This window comes from Poeciliopsis prolifica, unplaced genomic scaffold, assembly GCF_027474105.1.
Source record: "Poeciliopsis prolifica strain line A6 unplaced genomic scaffold, Auburn_PproV2 SCAFFOLD014, whole genome shotgun sequence".
In the NCBI taxonomy this organism is placed as follows: domain Eukaryota; kingdom Metazoa; phylum Chordata; class Actinopteri; order Cyprinodontiformes; family Poeciliidae; genus Poeciliopsis; species Poeciliopsis prolifica.
In genome coordinates, this window is record NW_026562389.1 from 8175830 (window position 1) to 8192043 (window position 16214).

Below are 16214 nucleotides of genomic sequence, written 5' to 3' on the forward strand. Positions count from 1 at the left end.
AAAACTTATACGGTATGTGGCTTTTAAAATCTGAAAGGTGTGGTGTGCATTTGTGCTCAGTTTCCCCAACACTTTTGAAAAAACACTTTTTACTGCAGTTACAGCTGCGGTGCCTCTACCAGCTTTGCACATTTAGATACTAAACGTTTTACTCAAACTCATTCGGACTAGACTGAAAAGATCTGACCTTCGCCGCAAAAACTAAAATCTTACCAAGAATTTTTTATATAGTTTCTACTGCAAATGCCTTTGTACACTTGAAAAAAACTACACACCAGAATAAAGTATTTTGTAGTCTCTAAAAGCACACTAACATATTTATCCTCTCAACTTTAACTAGATTCATGTAAAACAGTGCATTGATGACAAGTCAAAAAGTTACATTTTTGTCTCTATCTTTTGTGATTGTGAATAAGTTTGGGAGTATTAATACTTTTTCAGCGCACTGCGGGTCTTTATTTAACATCGTAACGTTTTTATTGCTGCTTTTTGTTTTTGCCGGTGTCCCAACTTACTGCAGTGCTCACTGCAGTCCTAAAATGCAGAGCCAATGCTGATCCAAATCATAAATGAAAAAGTGATTAAAATTTGATCTTTTTAGTGTAGAAACATTGTGTTCATTACACAGCAGTGTTGTGTAATCACTGTGGTGTTATCTACAGAATAGTCTTCACCTGGAAAGATGATGACTTCACTCTAAAGTTGTAGAAATGCTGTGGTGGAGCACACACATCTGCTCGACACACACACATCCACAGGTGCAGATAAACACACTGCCTGGTGCAATACGGCAATCTGACGAACTACTGAGCATGCACAGAGAACTCCAGACTTTGACCGTGAACCGAACCGGAGCACAATAGTGCTTCAAAAATCATGACATCATCTTCGTAACGGTTTGCAAATCTGGCTGTCACCAGCAGATGGCAACAAGTAACCGCAGGCAGCGCAGCCGTGTTGGATCCAACAGAACTGGATGAGGGCGGCATTTCAAAGGTCCCTTCCTTTGTTGTCGGAGTGCTGTCTACTAGACTGCTGTGATGACGTAGGTCAGTTTGAAAGGATGAGTACTCTGCTGCCGTTTTATCTCATGTCACTGATTTACATGATAGTCACATTAAAGATGACCGATGTACTTGGGAGGATCTCGCAACAGCTTTATGGGACAAATACTGATAAAAATGTCAAATCAGAACAAACATATAACAGCCTACAACTGTACAGCGGCTGGAGTTTCTGTAAAATAAGGTGACAAAAACAGTAAACACCATCTGGCGTGACTTCAGGTACCTGAATTACACATTTTGAAAAAGTTGAAATTTACAAAAAAGTGATCACGACACAATGGGGTTGATTTGAGATTCTGCACAGCAGCTAGGACTGTAGGAGAGAATGGTTGTCTGCACCCAGCAGGAAGTCATGCCACTGTCATCGCCACCTGCGGCGAAGGAAAGCTGTCTGTGTGAGAGTCTCTGCAAACATGCGAATATCTTTCTGGGTCACATTTTCAGGTTCACACCGGCTGCTGATGTGAATCCGGATATTCAGAGCTGTGAATTAAACAACGGTCTTGAAAAAGTTTTCATATCCCTTTAGCATTTTTTTCACATTCAACATACTGATAATACATAGTGCGTAATTGTGAAACAAAAGCAATAGTTTTCAAAATGGATGGAAAATTTCAAAGTGTGGCATGCATGTGAATGCATCCACCTTTTATTATATTATTTAAAGCCTCATTTGTCTTTCCAACAACTGCTACCAGTTAAAGTTACTCACATGTGGACTCTGTTTCTTAATTTGGTGACTTTCCAACAAAAACAAGATTAAAAGTGCAATCCTTTTTTAATTAGCAAATAAATAGGTAAATAAATGAAGAGATAAAAAGATTGAACATCGTCTTTCATCTTCAAAATTATGCCATACTTTGTTTCTTTTACATAAAGTACAGTGATATTTTTGGTTGAAATTCACAGTAGAAGATGCAACTTAACTTCTGAACTACAGAAGTTAAGTAAGGCCGTCAACAAAATAAAGCACACCCTTGCACATTCACACCACAAAGCAAGTCTGCGCAATCACAACAAATAGTCTCCACTTGCCAGGAGCTCTCTGACGACAAACTGTGGCTCTCAAAAAAACCAAATGGACATCGAGAAATGGGAGGTGCAGCTGCAGTTTTAGCAGCATCTGTTTTATAACTCTAGTCAAATAGCATTTTTCCTTTGAGATCTTGTGTTTAGTCTTACATAATAAGTAAGCAGTAAGTATTTCCATCTTGCAGATTTCATTTGCTTAGTTTAATGTGACCACAAATAAATACGTCGAATGTTAAAATCTTGTCTCAAGTAAGGCAGCTTTAAGTGACTAAAGTATTTCCTATAGCGCACCTTTTGTTCCAAGTGCGCCCGGCGCAGCGACACCTTCTGCTCGAGCTTCTGCTGCTCGCGCTCGTGCTGTGCTTCGGTCTGCATCTTGATCTTGCTCTGGTAGGCATTGAGCAGCTCCATCTCCTGCTGCAGCTGCTGCCTCAGGGCCTGGCACTCAGCTTCCTGGGCTTCGTCCAGACGCAGCTGACAGGGCCGACCGCGGACCGCAAGGAGAGGGAGGGACAAAGCGACAGAAAGAGATGGAGAAACGGGGTGAAGAAATCGAGAGAGGGATGAAAGAGAGGTGACAGGGAAAGTCAGGACATAGTACGGGCAGAGAGGGGAGAAAATAAATAAGGTGCCAATCAAATATTTTCTCCACCACTTAAAGAACCAAAAGCTTTTAGAAACCTCTGGCCTTACCGCCTGCGAGGCCATCATCTCGTTGATGCTCTGCTCATACTGCTCCGCCAGGATGGCCAGCTTGCGAGTCTGCTCATCCTTCAGGGCCTTGAGCACCGTCTTGTGCTCCGCCTTGGGCGTAACCTCCATCTGGTGGTGGCGCAAGGCCTTGTACTGCTTGGTCTGGACCTTACATGTGTCCTGAAACTGCTTCTTGATCTGAAGCTCCAACACCTGGTGGACAATTCAGAGTCAGGCAGAGAAACAAACACTATGAAAAGATGGGCGAAAGTAGGATGACAGTCTATCAGGGTCGGTACGGGTTCTTGAAATCCTTGAAAATTCTTGAATTTTAAATAGGAGATTTCAAAGTTTGAAAAGCGCTCGATTTTGGTATGAAGTAGTTGAAATTCAAGTTGCACAGTCTAGAGAGAAAATGCAACCTAACATTTGATTCAAGGCCCATTGCAAAAATATTATTGAAACCAGATATTTTCATACACCTTAAAACACAAAAAAAATTTCTCTTTGTCTGAAGTTGAAGCAGACTAAATCTTTCATGTCAGTGAAATTACTTAGCAAGAACAATTTAAGAGATAGCCTATTTTTGTAACCTTACTTGTACATTGTATTTTAAGCATCTAATTTTATTAGATGTTTGTTTGAACTGTTTCATTGTTATAAATATTTATTATCCCAAATGGCACAATAACTTATTCATAACTTCATTTTAGTTAAAGCAATTAAAACAAGTTCGACTTATATTTATGTTACACGATGTTATAGATTTTTTTTGTTAAATTGGTGTTTTTTTCTGAGACTGGTCAGGTGTACAGGGTGTGTGTGTGAGAGAGACATTTTTCACAAAACATTTTGTTATATTTTTGTTTGACCTTGTTCCTGGTGTAGAATATAAAATACTATCACAAGACATCATAACTGACAGTAATAAATTACGTTAGATAATACTGAATTGAAACAATTTTTTTTAGCTTTTTTCATCTCCAGTGTGGTGCTGGAAAGTTTGAAAACTTACCTTGAAAATGCTTGAAAAGTGTTTCACTTTTACTGTGGGAAAAGTCTGTGAATCCTGTCTTTAGGTTTATCCATTATGCACTGAACTGCGAGAAACACTGTTGCTCTCTAAATCAAACGAAAATATAACAAACTTCTAAACTGTTCTTGCACCATTTGCCCATTTTAATTTATTACATTTAAGTTGCATCACTTCCTATTCAGAAATGAAGGAGAGAAAAAAAAATATTGCTTCTAGCTTGCGCCATCTTGGAGGTGAAACCCAGTTCCCTTAAATCCTCGTTCTCCACCAGACAATATCCAGCACACTGATGAATGCAAACACGTTTTCCCCTGTGATGACTCACTTTGAGGTTCTTGGGCTGCTGCCGGAGCTCCAACACATGTTTGCGGTGGAGCTCTCGCTCTCGTCTGTTGTTGTACTCAATCTGGTTCTCCAGTTCCGTCTGGTGCTGCAGGCGGATCAGGTCCATTCGCAGCTTCTGCAGCGTCTTCAGCTGCCGCTGCTCCAGCTCCTGGGTGGACTCATCGTGGCGGATCAGCATGGCGTGCTCCATCTCCTTTTGAGTCTTCTTCTTGTTTAACTCCTGTTTTGGGGAAAAAAACAAAAAACAAAAACAAGTAACCACTTTTAACTGAACTCAATTTAATAAAAACAAAAAAAGGTGTGGCAAATCTTATTATCGTAGTTTGTTCAAGCACTGGCTGTGGAATGAAAGAATCTTCTGTTGCAGTCTGTGTTGTAGTAGATCTTAAAGCTTTTTTGACTTTTCAGCTAAAACTTAAATAGATGCAGAGGCACCCTTCAATATGTCCTTCTCGTCTTACAATAAAAGTAGGGCTGAAATAATTAATCAGACTAATCATGGCAAATCGATTATTGAAATAATTGTCAACAAATATAGAACTTGATAAATTGTTAACTGGAGAAAAACATGCAAAGAGGAGTAATCAAGCCATAATTGTGCCAAAAAAAATATATCTACATTCTGCAAAAAACTTATATAAAAGCAAAATGACAACACAGAAAGAAATGACCTCAAAAGCAAAAATGTTGTGGGATGAAATATATGAATTAGAAATCTGGGACTTTAAAATTCAAAAATTGATCTCTGGAAGACAGTTACATCCACATTAAATCTGGTCCTTATGTCAATTTAAACTCTTTGTGAGTCAGTGTATTTTTCCACCGGGAGCTTTTGGCTGTTAAAACTCATCTCTGGATTTTAAGAGCTGGTCAGCTTTCTAGATTATGACATAGTTGGCAAGCTTTACTCTGTAATAATCTACTTATTAAACAATGAATGTTTTCAGCAGAAATACACAGTTTTATGTTAAACCTTCACCAACCACTTTAGAAAACAAGCACACAACTAAAGAGGACATGTGTGATGAATGTTTTAACAGATTTGCAGATGATATTTATGACGTATAGCTTCCACACCTCACGGATTTGTTCCTGTTCCACGTCGTGCCTTTTAGTCATGACTTTGCGCTTGAAGGCGCGGCAGTTTCTTTCATAGAAAACTCGCTGCGATGCCAGAAGAAGGGCCTCCTCTTCGGCCTGGGAATGTTGCATGTTCTCTTTGTGCTTGGACAGACGCTCCTGCTTTTCCTTCTTGGGTGTACTGTGGTCCTCATTCATCTCCTGAGAAAAAGAGGAGAAACAGAGCGGCGACTGTTGACTGCTGCAAATTTGCTTTCTAATTTGGAACTTAAAAGGATATGTGAAAAGCAAATGTAGTCTAAAGAAACTGGGCTTTACAAAAGAATGCCTTGAGATCATATTAATATTTATTAGTAGACTGCTTATTGCAAACTCCAGCTAACTTCTTATTTTGGCAGAAAACACTTCATTTTTCTTATTTTCTGGACTTTGAGGTAATCTCCAACTCACACGAATGAATTTAACATTGAAGCCTGATCCCCTCTCTCTGGAGTGTCTAATACTGTTGTAGCCCTCAGTTTGTCGAAAATATCTTCTCCTGCCAGCGATGCTTCCTTTAACAGTGCTGACCTAATTTTGGTCATTTATCTCCTAACTGAAAACACAATGCATCAGACTCCCAGCCCATAGGAACACTTTCTGGACTTCATTTCGGGGTTGTGGAGGGATGAGAATTCTCCGGCGTAAATATGGATTTGTACTTCTCCCAGTTTGTGTGCATATAAATGTGAAGGTACGTAGCAAGTAGGCCGAGTGACTCAACAAAACTTTCACTTCAGAGGTTTTGAATGTGCATGTTTGCGTGTAGGAGGCTTGACTCAACAGTAAACAGTAAATAGGACGGTGTGTCACACTGGAGAGAGGCGTACAACAGAGGAGAACAAGCAGAGCAAACCTCCTTAATCTTCTCTTTGCAGAGCTTGTACTGCTTCTTCTGATTATCCAGAAAAGTGGTCAGCTCTTTCTTCTGCTGCGCCATGATCTGCTGCTGGAACTTCTTCTCATCTGCGAGTGCCGTCTTCATCTGGAAGAAAAATTAGGCATTTAAATGTCTGTCTGAAATCAATCGGTTGTAGATGTAGATCCTGGTACACAAGGGAAAAAAATAATGTTGAAAAAACATTCAATGTTATGTCAAAAAATATAATTTGACCTAAAATTCAGAGGCTTTACTCAAATATTTGAATTTGAAATCAACGTCAAGAAAAAAAAAAGATATGATTCTGTATTAATTTGGAAATAGAAAGAAAAATAATCAATATGCTTCTATAAATAATAATAAACAAAAAGATAAAAGCTGTAAACAAATATCCTAAAGTTGGACCTCTTATCTACTGTTAAAGTTTGGATAAAAATGCAATTTGAAAAAATTTTCTGTCCTAAAACTCATATTGCCAAGCGCAGGCATGCTGCTTCTTGTGATAAACTACGTTGGGGTAGTTTATGCAGCTTCAGTGCCTGTTTACATGTATAGATTATACTATCTTTTTGCTGGTTGGACACGCTGTGTGCTAATCATAAAGATAGGCAACTTGTTTTTCAGGGAGTAAAATAACGTGACCCATTTCTGCTCTTGCACTTCATCGTATGCGTCAGTAGGAGGCAGTAGTGAGATGAGTTCTTACAATTTTCCTCTAAAATATGAAATGTTGGTCCAAAGTACCAATAACTTTTTAGTAGCTTTGGAACAATAATTAAAATGTAAAAACATGTCATTGTTGGTCACCTTTTCACTGAAACATATAATGAATCATAACTGGGGGAGAAATAAGTGTGAATTAGTGTATTCCTGCCCACCTCCTTCTCAGTTTGCACTGCGTGGCGTTTGGCCAGCTTCTCCAGCTCGATGTAGGCATTGTTGGCCTGCGTCTCCACCTCTTTCTGCAGCTTGAGCCGGTGCTCGTCCATTTCGGCCTTCAGCTTGTTCTCTAGGGCGATCAGCTGCTTCTGGTGCTGCCTCCGCATTCGCTTGTAGCCCGACATCTGCTCCCGCAGTTCACTCTCCTGCTCATGCTCGTGGATCTGTTTGGTCACCTATAAGTATAGATGTTGGTAAATCTGAACTGTGATACATTTGAGGGGCACTTGGGGGGGTGGAGGGTCTCTATAAACCCCCCCCACATCTTATCAAGTATTTCCAATACAATAATATTAGTACACTTGCCATAAGACAAACTCAAATTCTAAGTAACTTTTCAGTAAAATATAGGTCCTTGTTTCAAGTAAATAATCCCTTACTATTGACAAAAAAGTATTAAGTACACTGGAACATTATTTAATTTATAACATGTCACAAATTTTATAAGTTGCTAGTGTAATTAGTACTAAAGTTTGTTTTATTTATAGTGTACTAAAACATTTGCATTAGAAACTAATCAAATACTTGATAAGATTTGACATAGTTTTTTTGTCTTTGTAGTTTATTCCACATAAAAAAAACAGGATAAAGCTATAAAAATATTAAGACTAATATTGACAAGGACATTTGATGAAAACTAAAGTTTTTAGCTTCTGCTATTTGTGTTTAGTGAAATTAACAAAATAGAGACAAATTCACCTGTGAAGCTCCAAAACTGCTTTTTCACACAACTAATGCATATACAAAATCTTACCAAGTATTTTTGTCTAGATTCTGGTCTTATTTTAAGCGTAATAACATATTACGCTTAAACGTTACTGCTTTAACTTTTAAGCGTAATAACATATTACGCTTAAAATATAACAAAACTTGTTTACAAGACATAGCAGCTTGTTTTAAGTCTATGATTCCTTAATTTTGGTGAAAAAGCTCTAGTTCCACCAGCAAATTATTTCACTTAAAGAAAAAATGTCTTGTTTTAAGCGAAATAATCTGCCAGTCAAACTAGTATTTTTTTAAAATGAATTGTCTAGAATTCAAAAAAGCTACTTTATCTTGCAGGAAAGTTACTTGTTTGTTAGTGTTGTAATTCAAGAAACTAAGCAAAAAATACATGGTAAGGTTTGGTGAATTTGCAGTGCATTTGTCGCACAGATTAGGCAACCTCAAAAGTGTTCAAATGTCCTAAACAGCTGCTACCAAAGCTACCGTCCACTGTTTTTCACATACATCCATAAACATCCTTGATTTTCAAACCAAAACTTTCTGAACCACAAACCTGAGGACAAAAAGGGTTCTCCATATCTAGGTAGTATTCGCTCCGCATCTTCTCATAACTTCCACCCGAACTCTTCCGGCCAAACATGATGGCGATTTTAGCCAAGTGCACCAGCATCCAGGAACCTTGTGTGGCATCCTATGCCCGACACAACCTTGCCTGAGCTCCGATGCTTCCCGGAGACCCCCTCCCCTTTCGCCCTTTCCCAACCTTTACAGGACGATGAAGCCCCCTCCCCTTCTTTGGTTTGTGCCCTGGGCATGCAGTGGCCAAAGCAGACGTGTGAACTGTGAATGAGGCAGACCGACGCCGTGGGCCAACAAGAGGACAGAGCGGCTTTTTAGTACGGCTAACGCTAAGCGGCGGACAGCAGGTGGGTCACATGAATACCTCATTTAGAAAGAGTGAGAGAAGTTAGAGGAGGAGGATTCAGAAGAGAGTAGGCTGAGTGATGAGGGAGGGACGTTGTCAAGAAAAAAAGCAAATAAAGAATGACTAAAACTGGAAAAGAAGAAAAGAACAAAACTGAAAAAAGAAGAAAAATATGCCTTAGTAGTATAATGAGCACAAACATGGTGAGAGAAAAAGAGGGAGGGATTGGGGAAAAGGTGGACTCTGAGCTCTCCTCCTTAATCTGTGTTGAATCAATACCCCTACTGTAATAGAGCCACCCAAATCCTGGTCACTTGCTTCAATGCCACAAAGGGCCAAGTCACGGCATGTGGTGGCCTCTTTCACATAAGGCTGTGGGTCTAAAAAGAAGATCATACTCAGGGTTTGGGGCCAGTGGGTGGGAGTGATCAGTGGGAATCCAGAAGCTACACTTTGCTGATTCTGCAATGCAAGGTGGTCTGGAACATCGTTTTTAATGCTAAGTGACGGATTAGTTTAAATGACAGAGGCTGTACACCTATAAGCATTCTCTAAACATTTTCATTTGGAGCAGAAATCAAGTTTACAGGGTGTCAAATTTGCTACAACAAAGATACTCTTTTTGGATTAGCTCTGGCAGGGAAATATCCAAAGGTTACTTCAGATGCATAGTGACATATGGTGAAGTCATCTTGTTGAATAGAGGAAGTAAAAGGCCTCTACAGACCTTTTGCTTCCTCTACAGACCACAGTTTTCCTGCAGAAATCACTGATGTAAAAAGCTTCTCGTTTTGTATTTACATCTCCTAACATAATACATTTGAAACAAACATGTCGTTTAATTACTGCTTTAACTATATTTTAGTGGGAGAGCCTTGCCTTTACACCTTAAACAATTTTTTTAAAGTGGAAAGAAAAATTATTTGGTTGTAAAAAAATAACATTTCAGATTTCTGGCAGATAAAAATCTAAAAAGAATAACATGCATATGTATTCTGTAACTTGTGAGTCCAAACTTCTTACTGAAAAGTTTTCAGAACCATCCACGAGTACTGAGGGTTTTGGGTTTTCTCTACCAGCTCTACACATTTAGAGACTTCACATTTCTTTCATAAATTCTTAATTGGGCTTGACATCTGGACTTTGGGTAGGCCATTCTAACACAAATGTGCATTAATCCAAACTATTGCATCCATTGTAGCTGTATGTTTATGGTTACTTTCCTGTTCCCCAGGCTTAAGTGTCTTGCAGCCTTTAACAGGTGTCCTTCCAGGATTTCCACTCATCAATGGACTATAATAGTTTTTACAACATGTGGAACATCTTTTAAAGATGTTCCACATGTTGTAATAAACTAAAGGCAGTTAGTTTATTCAGGGTTGGAGAGAGGCTACAAATGCATGGCACACTTTTCAGATTTATTTTTTCCATAGTTATACACAACTTACAATACATATATTTTTGTTACTGGAACATGTCAATGTAGAAAGCAATTATTTTATAAGGCACTGCATACATACTACAAGATTGCTGTAGTAGTATGCAATAGGCTATTTAGTCTATTACTTCAAGTTCTAGGTTTTAACAGTTGGCATGAGGACCAAGCAGGAATGATTGATGTTACATTTCACTGCAATCAGCCAGAGGCAGCCAGGCTGTCAGGTAACAACCTGCAGCTGACGGTGAGGAGTGAAATATTTTACAACAAAGCTGTTTCTTAAATCATCTTCAATCTGTTTCCTCCCTAAATCTACAAGCTCTTATCCTGCTTTTCTGTTTGCACTTGTGCCACTCTTCACTTTCCAATGATCTTTTTGCAGTTTCTTATTCTTTACATTTCTGTATGATTGTTCTTTTCTTTCATTTTCCCTGAAACTAATCTCTACATTTAGTATCAAAATAACAGATTGGTGTTTGTTTCTCTGACCTCTTTGCTTATAATTCAATCAGTGATGCTCTTTTGTCTCACCTGCTTATCTCCCCTCCTCACCTCGATGACAATATTCCATCTGCGTCTTCCCTGTGTTCAGCTGCTTTGGACATGATGCATTTTCATTTTACTCACCCTTTCATTTATCAAACATCTGTCACTTGTGGATTTAAAAAATGCTAATCTGCACTTAGATTTTTGTGAATGTATATAATCACATTTTTATGTTTTCACACATCTAGTTCCTTTTGGCAATCTGTTTCCTACCATATGGACCCTTATTAGACTCTCACTGTTTCTCTTTGTCTACCTGCTCCCAGTCTCGGTGAGTTGAGGCCAATCCGAGGACGTCTGTGCACGGCAGAAAAAGGATGATGTCATTTCTTTCAGCGCCGGCGGGCAGCTCCAGCGCTGTAGCGCTACAATGGTGCTGAGCTTTATGGGATGCAGCCTCATTTCAAAACAGACTGCTTCAATCACACACAGCCAGACACCGGAGGTGTAAACACCAAAACTTTAATCCACCTCACTGCTGAACGGGCCAAAATATTTTAAACTGCTTTAGCAGATTTAGATAGTTTTTGGGGAGGGGTTTTCATTTATACAAATGCAGACTTTTTTGTTTAATCTTGCATAAAAAGAAATGCAACTACTTGTTTTTGTCTTTCTGATGATACAGACATAGCATGTCAACGAAGGCTGAAACAATTAACTGTATTAATCATGACTAATTGATAACTGAAATATTTATCTAATTTAGTAACCGATTAATCATTAATTGGACAATACAGACACAAAAAGGACATTTGCTGTATATTCAGAGCAATAATTATGCCAAAACTATACATTTCTTTTCATTTAAGATAAAAATACCTTTGTCTGTAAATGTGTTTTAGCCAAATTTCCTCCCGTGGCATTGTTATAGCTTCACTTAGTTCTGCTTTACAAAATGAATCCAAGAAAACTTTTATTTTTTTTATTCAGAAAATATGTGTATATTTGCATCTTCTAACATGTTTCTATTGCTTTTGGCAAAATCTTTTCCTTTTATTCCAATTACTTTGGCCTTTCCGAATTTCTGTTTGAAAATTCCTCACAGCCCATCTTCCCCCTGATTGCAAAGTCAGTTCCCAAACTTTTCATGTAAGGCTTGTAGATGAATTCCTATCGATCCCAAAAGTATTGATGTCAAGTACAAAAAAAAAAAAAAGGTGAAATCCAAATATAACATTTGAAAACAGTGCTTGGCAAACAACACAATCAGTGCTTGGCCCAGGTCTGTTGTTGGCTTGTGGACTTTGGTCAAGGACAATCTGAGGACAGCGAACACACACGCTGCCTTATTTGTCTGTCAGATGTCTGATTTAAGACCGGACAGCAGAATTAAAACCAGTGGGTTCAGGGAAGGGGGAGCGCACACACTGTCGCACATTTTCACACAACTATTACTATCTAGTTACTAGAGCTGGTTTCCATGGCAACAGACAGGGAGGGTGAAGGAGAGAGGATGAAAGAGGGACATAGAAGAAAAGAAAGAGAGCGCTCCCCCCTCCTCACACACCTTCATAACATAATATTGAGTCACATCTGAGAATGATGCATTCCCAAATGAAGGAGGGCAAGAAATGAGAAAAGTGGGGAGGGAGGTGATAATTTGAGGTGTTGCACAAGAAGAAAAAAAAAAAACAAAGCGAGCAGATAAAGAAAGACGCTAAACGTGTGGAAGGAAAAAAAGCATTCAAAGAAGAACTGATGGCTGAAAACAGAGTTATGACCTGATCGGCTGCTTAAACATAAGATTGTTCAAGCATGTGTGGAGAAGTCACGCCCAGACGCAGCTGTTCACCCCGCACATCCACAGACAGGTCTCAACAGAGACAAACAAAAGAATGCCCCTCTGTGCCTTGCTATGCAACATATGTGCATCACGCTCAAATTTTGTCGTGTGGCAGGAGAAAAAAAGTGTCCCATTTATGTTTTTGTTTTCAAAGTAACCCAGGTTTCAAGGTGAACCCTCTAGAAATGATTGATTTATAAACCCCTGAGGCAAAATAAAAACTTTTGTGGAATCTCAGAAAAGATAGAAAACATCTACAAGGGGGAAGATTTTGATTTCTTCTTACAAGTGAAGCAGACTTGATGGTGGCAAAGCCGGCTCTGTTTTTATAGTTGGAGGCCTGGCTGCTTTTGTCAGAGGAGGCATGCATTGGCTCTGGCCGGTGATCTCTGTGGATCCCATCATCCCAGTTATATTGATGGTCCTGTGAAAAAGCACAAAAACAAAATGAGACACGTTGCTTTCATCAGAACTCAAAAACAGTGCAATTGCAACATTTTCTTCCTTTTTGTCTAGGTGCAGACACTAAGGAGAACCTCCACTGAAAACACATAACAGCTGGAAACATGCAATATTTAAAGCCAACAATTAAGATTGTCATGTTTCTTGCATTTAAATTTTATCAATTACTTTTATGTGTAAATGTAAGAAATAATTTTACACTATTGATTCCCTTGCTGAATTTGAAACCGCAGTTAAAAACCTATTTGTACAGAAAGGACTTTTCTTCACTTTGGTGCTATGTTTGAGATGCATTTCATGTGTGTTTTATGAAGCATATTTGTGAAGATACTTGTATACTTTCTGAGTTTTCCATTATTTTATATAAAAATGTTTATCAATTGTCAATATAATAGTCTGACAAACAACAAGATTAAGAGTTCCACTATACATATAATCATGTGAATCCTCCAAGAGTTATATCTGTGAAAAAAACTTTTGGAACAAATAAAACAAGAGTAAAAGTTAAAACTCGTCTTGATTAAGCACTGGTAATAGATTTATATTATTACCATAATATAAATGCAATTGGATAAATGCAATTTATCCAATTGCATTTATCCATGCAATTGGATAAATTCAAATGTGTGAGGTAAACAGATTAAATCCCTGCTGATTTCAATCAGACAACTTCTAAATTTCAAAAGGAATCTCCGCCTAAGCTAACTTGAGTAAAGCCTTATGAAACACAGTGAAATATTAACACCCCCGCTTTTTAAACTTGGTTTCACAGGGCCTGGGGACCGTGGAACTGAGTCACATGAGGCGCGAACTTCATCAACATCTGAAAAACAATGTGTGTCACTTTCAAGTCTTCTCTGCTCAGCCCCCTGAACTCACAACAACACGCTGGCTGTCTGCCAGTTAAGTGACAACCTTATTCATGTATCGTCTCACCACAAAAGAGAAACTGAAGGAAGAGGATGGCAGAAGTGACGGCCCTCTGCTTGGTGCTTTTTAAAAAAACAGTGTGTATTCATTAAGGATGGCGGACATTTTGTTGACCTGTATGAACTCTGGCAGCGTGCAAAAAGACGGCTGAATGGGGGTTAAAGCAGTGTATGTGCAGCTGACTGGAATGCACAGGCTTTGTTCTCTGAGTGTTAATGATGTCAGCGATGAAGTAAAAAAAAAATCGTAAACAGTGACTGTGTGTCGATGGTTGCCATGGTTTCAGGGGAGGGGATTATGCATACTTGTGAAAAGAAGTGAGAAACTAGAGGATGCAGAGCATCATTTGCTCTTTAATAAAAAAGTGTAAAGTTGTCATCTCAGGAAGGAACAAATTTCATTACTAACATTTTCAATTCAAACATTGATAAACGTGCTCTTTATTGCCCTACATTATGAGAAACAAACTACTTGTGATCAAGTTAATGTTCTGCGTCTTTACGGTGACACACTACTGTCATGTCTTCAGCGATTTTGAGGATTTTTCTTTTCTAGTCCCAAACACTCACAGACATCCCCTCATCAGCCTTGACCTTCACCTTTTTGGTGTGTGCAGAGGACTCCAGCGTGCTGCTGTAGTCCTGGGGATGCATCATGGTCATGTCGGAGCAGCCGTCATCCAGCACCTCCTGGATGCTGTTGACGCTGCTGCTCTGGCTACCAGTGCTGACGGAGGTGCTGGGGATGGAGTGGTTGCTGCCCAGACTGTTCATCTTGCAGCTTGGTGCCTCGCTGTCCTGCTGGGACCACAAATGTTCAGAAACACATGCATGCACAAACAGACGTTGATGAGTGACATCGATAAACCACTTTAATATCGACCCATTTAACTACTTTGTATGTTAAATTAATTAAGTTTAACAGGTTTCTTTTTCTTATTCACATTAGAAGTCTATGGAGTATGAAAATCATAGACAAAGATAATAAACTTCTATAGCTGTTTTACAGTAACAGAAAAAATCCCTAAATATCTTTGAAGTAAAAAAAGTGTTCTTATGCAATTTAAAATGTAGAGTAAGATATTTTCTGAATGCCTCAATCAGTAAAATCAAAAGCTTAAAAAGCTTAAAAAAAGAACTGTAAAAATCAAAAATATTTCAGTTTGCAACCGTTTTATGCAAGTTATGAAACCCAACTACCTAATTGTTATTGATTTCTTTATCATCCACTTCTGACCTTTTTTTTGTACAGTTTCCACAAAGAGATTTGTTAATTTAAGAGATTTCAAACTCATCTGAATAATTTAAGTAACTCAGACTAAATACAGACACACACAAAATGTTTTGTGACTAATAGTAAAGTTATTTTTGTATAAATATTCTTTACTATGATTGTATTTCAGTCACACTGCATTATTTTCTCAAATCTGATTCAGTTTTCCTCACCTCCTCCTCTTCCTGGCTTTCCCCCAAGGGCCCATTGTGTTTCTCCTGATAGAGAATCTTCTTCATCTTGCGGTACTGCAAGTTGTCTAGCTCCCGCACTGCATCCTTGGTCCTCTGGATGAGGTCAATGAGGATGCGCGGCGAGCGTTCTCGGCGCACAAACTCATGCTGTGTGAGGCGAACAAAAGTGAGAGAGCAGGAGTTAGTAAGTGAATTACTTGAACCAGACATCAACTTTGATCTTTAGATCTTCTTTCTTTAAATGTCTGAATATTACTTGAATTAGTTTTCTGGATTTCAAACTTTGAAAGTGTGCTGGACTGGCCAACAAACTCGCCTGTCCATTTCTATATCAAGTTGATTTGTAGGTCAACAAAAAAACTACAAATCCATTTATTGGAAAATATTTAGTAATATATATATTCATTATTTATAAGCAATAATCTGAAACAGACATCTGAAATGCATCACTATGTGAAGCTTTTCAAATGTTTCAGTATAAATGTTATATTTCTAATGTATTAATGTCTACATGTGAATACTGTAAGATCAGTTAACATACAGCAGCATAACCGTAAAACCTGTACACGAATACCTAAAAATGCAAAATAATATAAAAAAAAGAAAACCTTAGTTTTAAGGCTTTGGAAGAGAATGTCAAAGTGCATGTGAGATTATAACTTGCATCACTTTATTCTCTAGTTCAATGCGATGTAAAAGTGTTTCTGTCACTAGAGGGCGCCTGTAGGTTGCTTATCTTAGGAGTCTCAGCACCCCATATTCACCACTACCCTCATTATATGAAATCCTAACATTTTCCTAAACATTGATTTTCATTAACACTTTTA

At 38.5% G+C, this 16214-nt stretch overlaps 1 protein-coding gene across 7 annotated transcripts in view; it reads right to left on the bottom strand.

Moving 5' to 3' along the window:
• The window catches only part of taok3a (TAO kinase 3a), a 58865-nt gene that overhangs the window by 2612 nt on the left and 40039 nt on the right, over window positions 1-16214 (bottom strand). For 6 of the 7 annotated variants that reach the window (XM_055039321.1, XM_055039317.1, XM_055039318.1 and 3 more), the window contains 9 exons: window positions 15367-15534; window positions 14521-14721; window positions 12816-12953; window positions 7051-7287; window positions 6149-6277; window positions 5251-5454; window positions 4154-4393; window positions 2793-3005; window positions 2391-2573 (listed from right to left, as the gene is read on the bottom strand). In XM_055039321.1, coding sequence (XP_054895296.1) covers window positions 2391-2573; window positions 2793-3005; window positions 4154-4393; window positions 5251-5454; window positions 6149-6277; window positions 7051-7287; window positions 12816-12953; window positions 14521-14721; window positions 15367-15534 — 1713 coding nt within the window. Of the gene's footprint in view, window positions 1-2390; window positions 2574-2792; window positions 3006-4153; window positions 4394-5250; window positions 5455-6148; window positions 6278-7050; window positions 7288-8390; window positions 9726-12815; window positions 12954-14520; window positions 14722-15366; window positions 15535-16214 lie in introns of those variants that run through there. The other variant, XM_055039324.1, reaches the window with a different exon arrangement.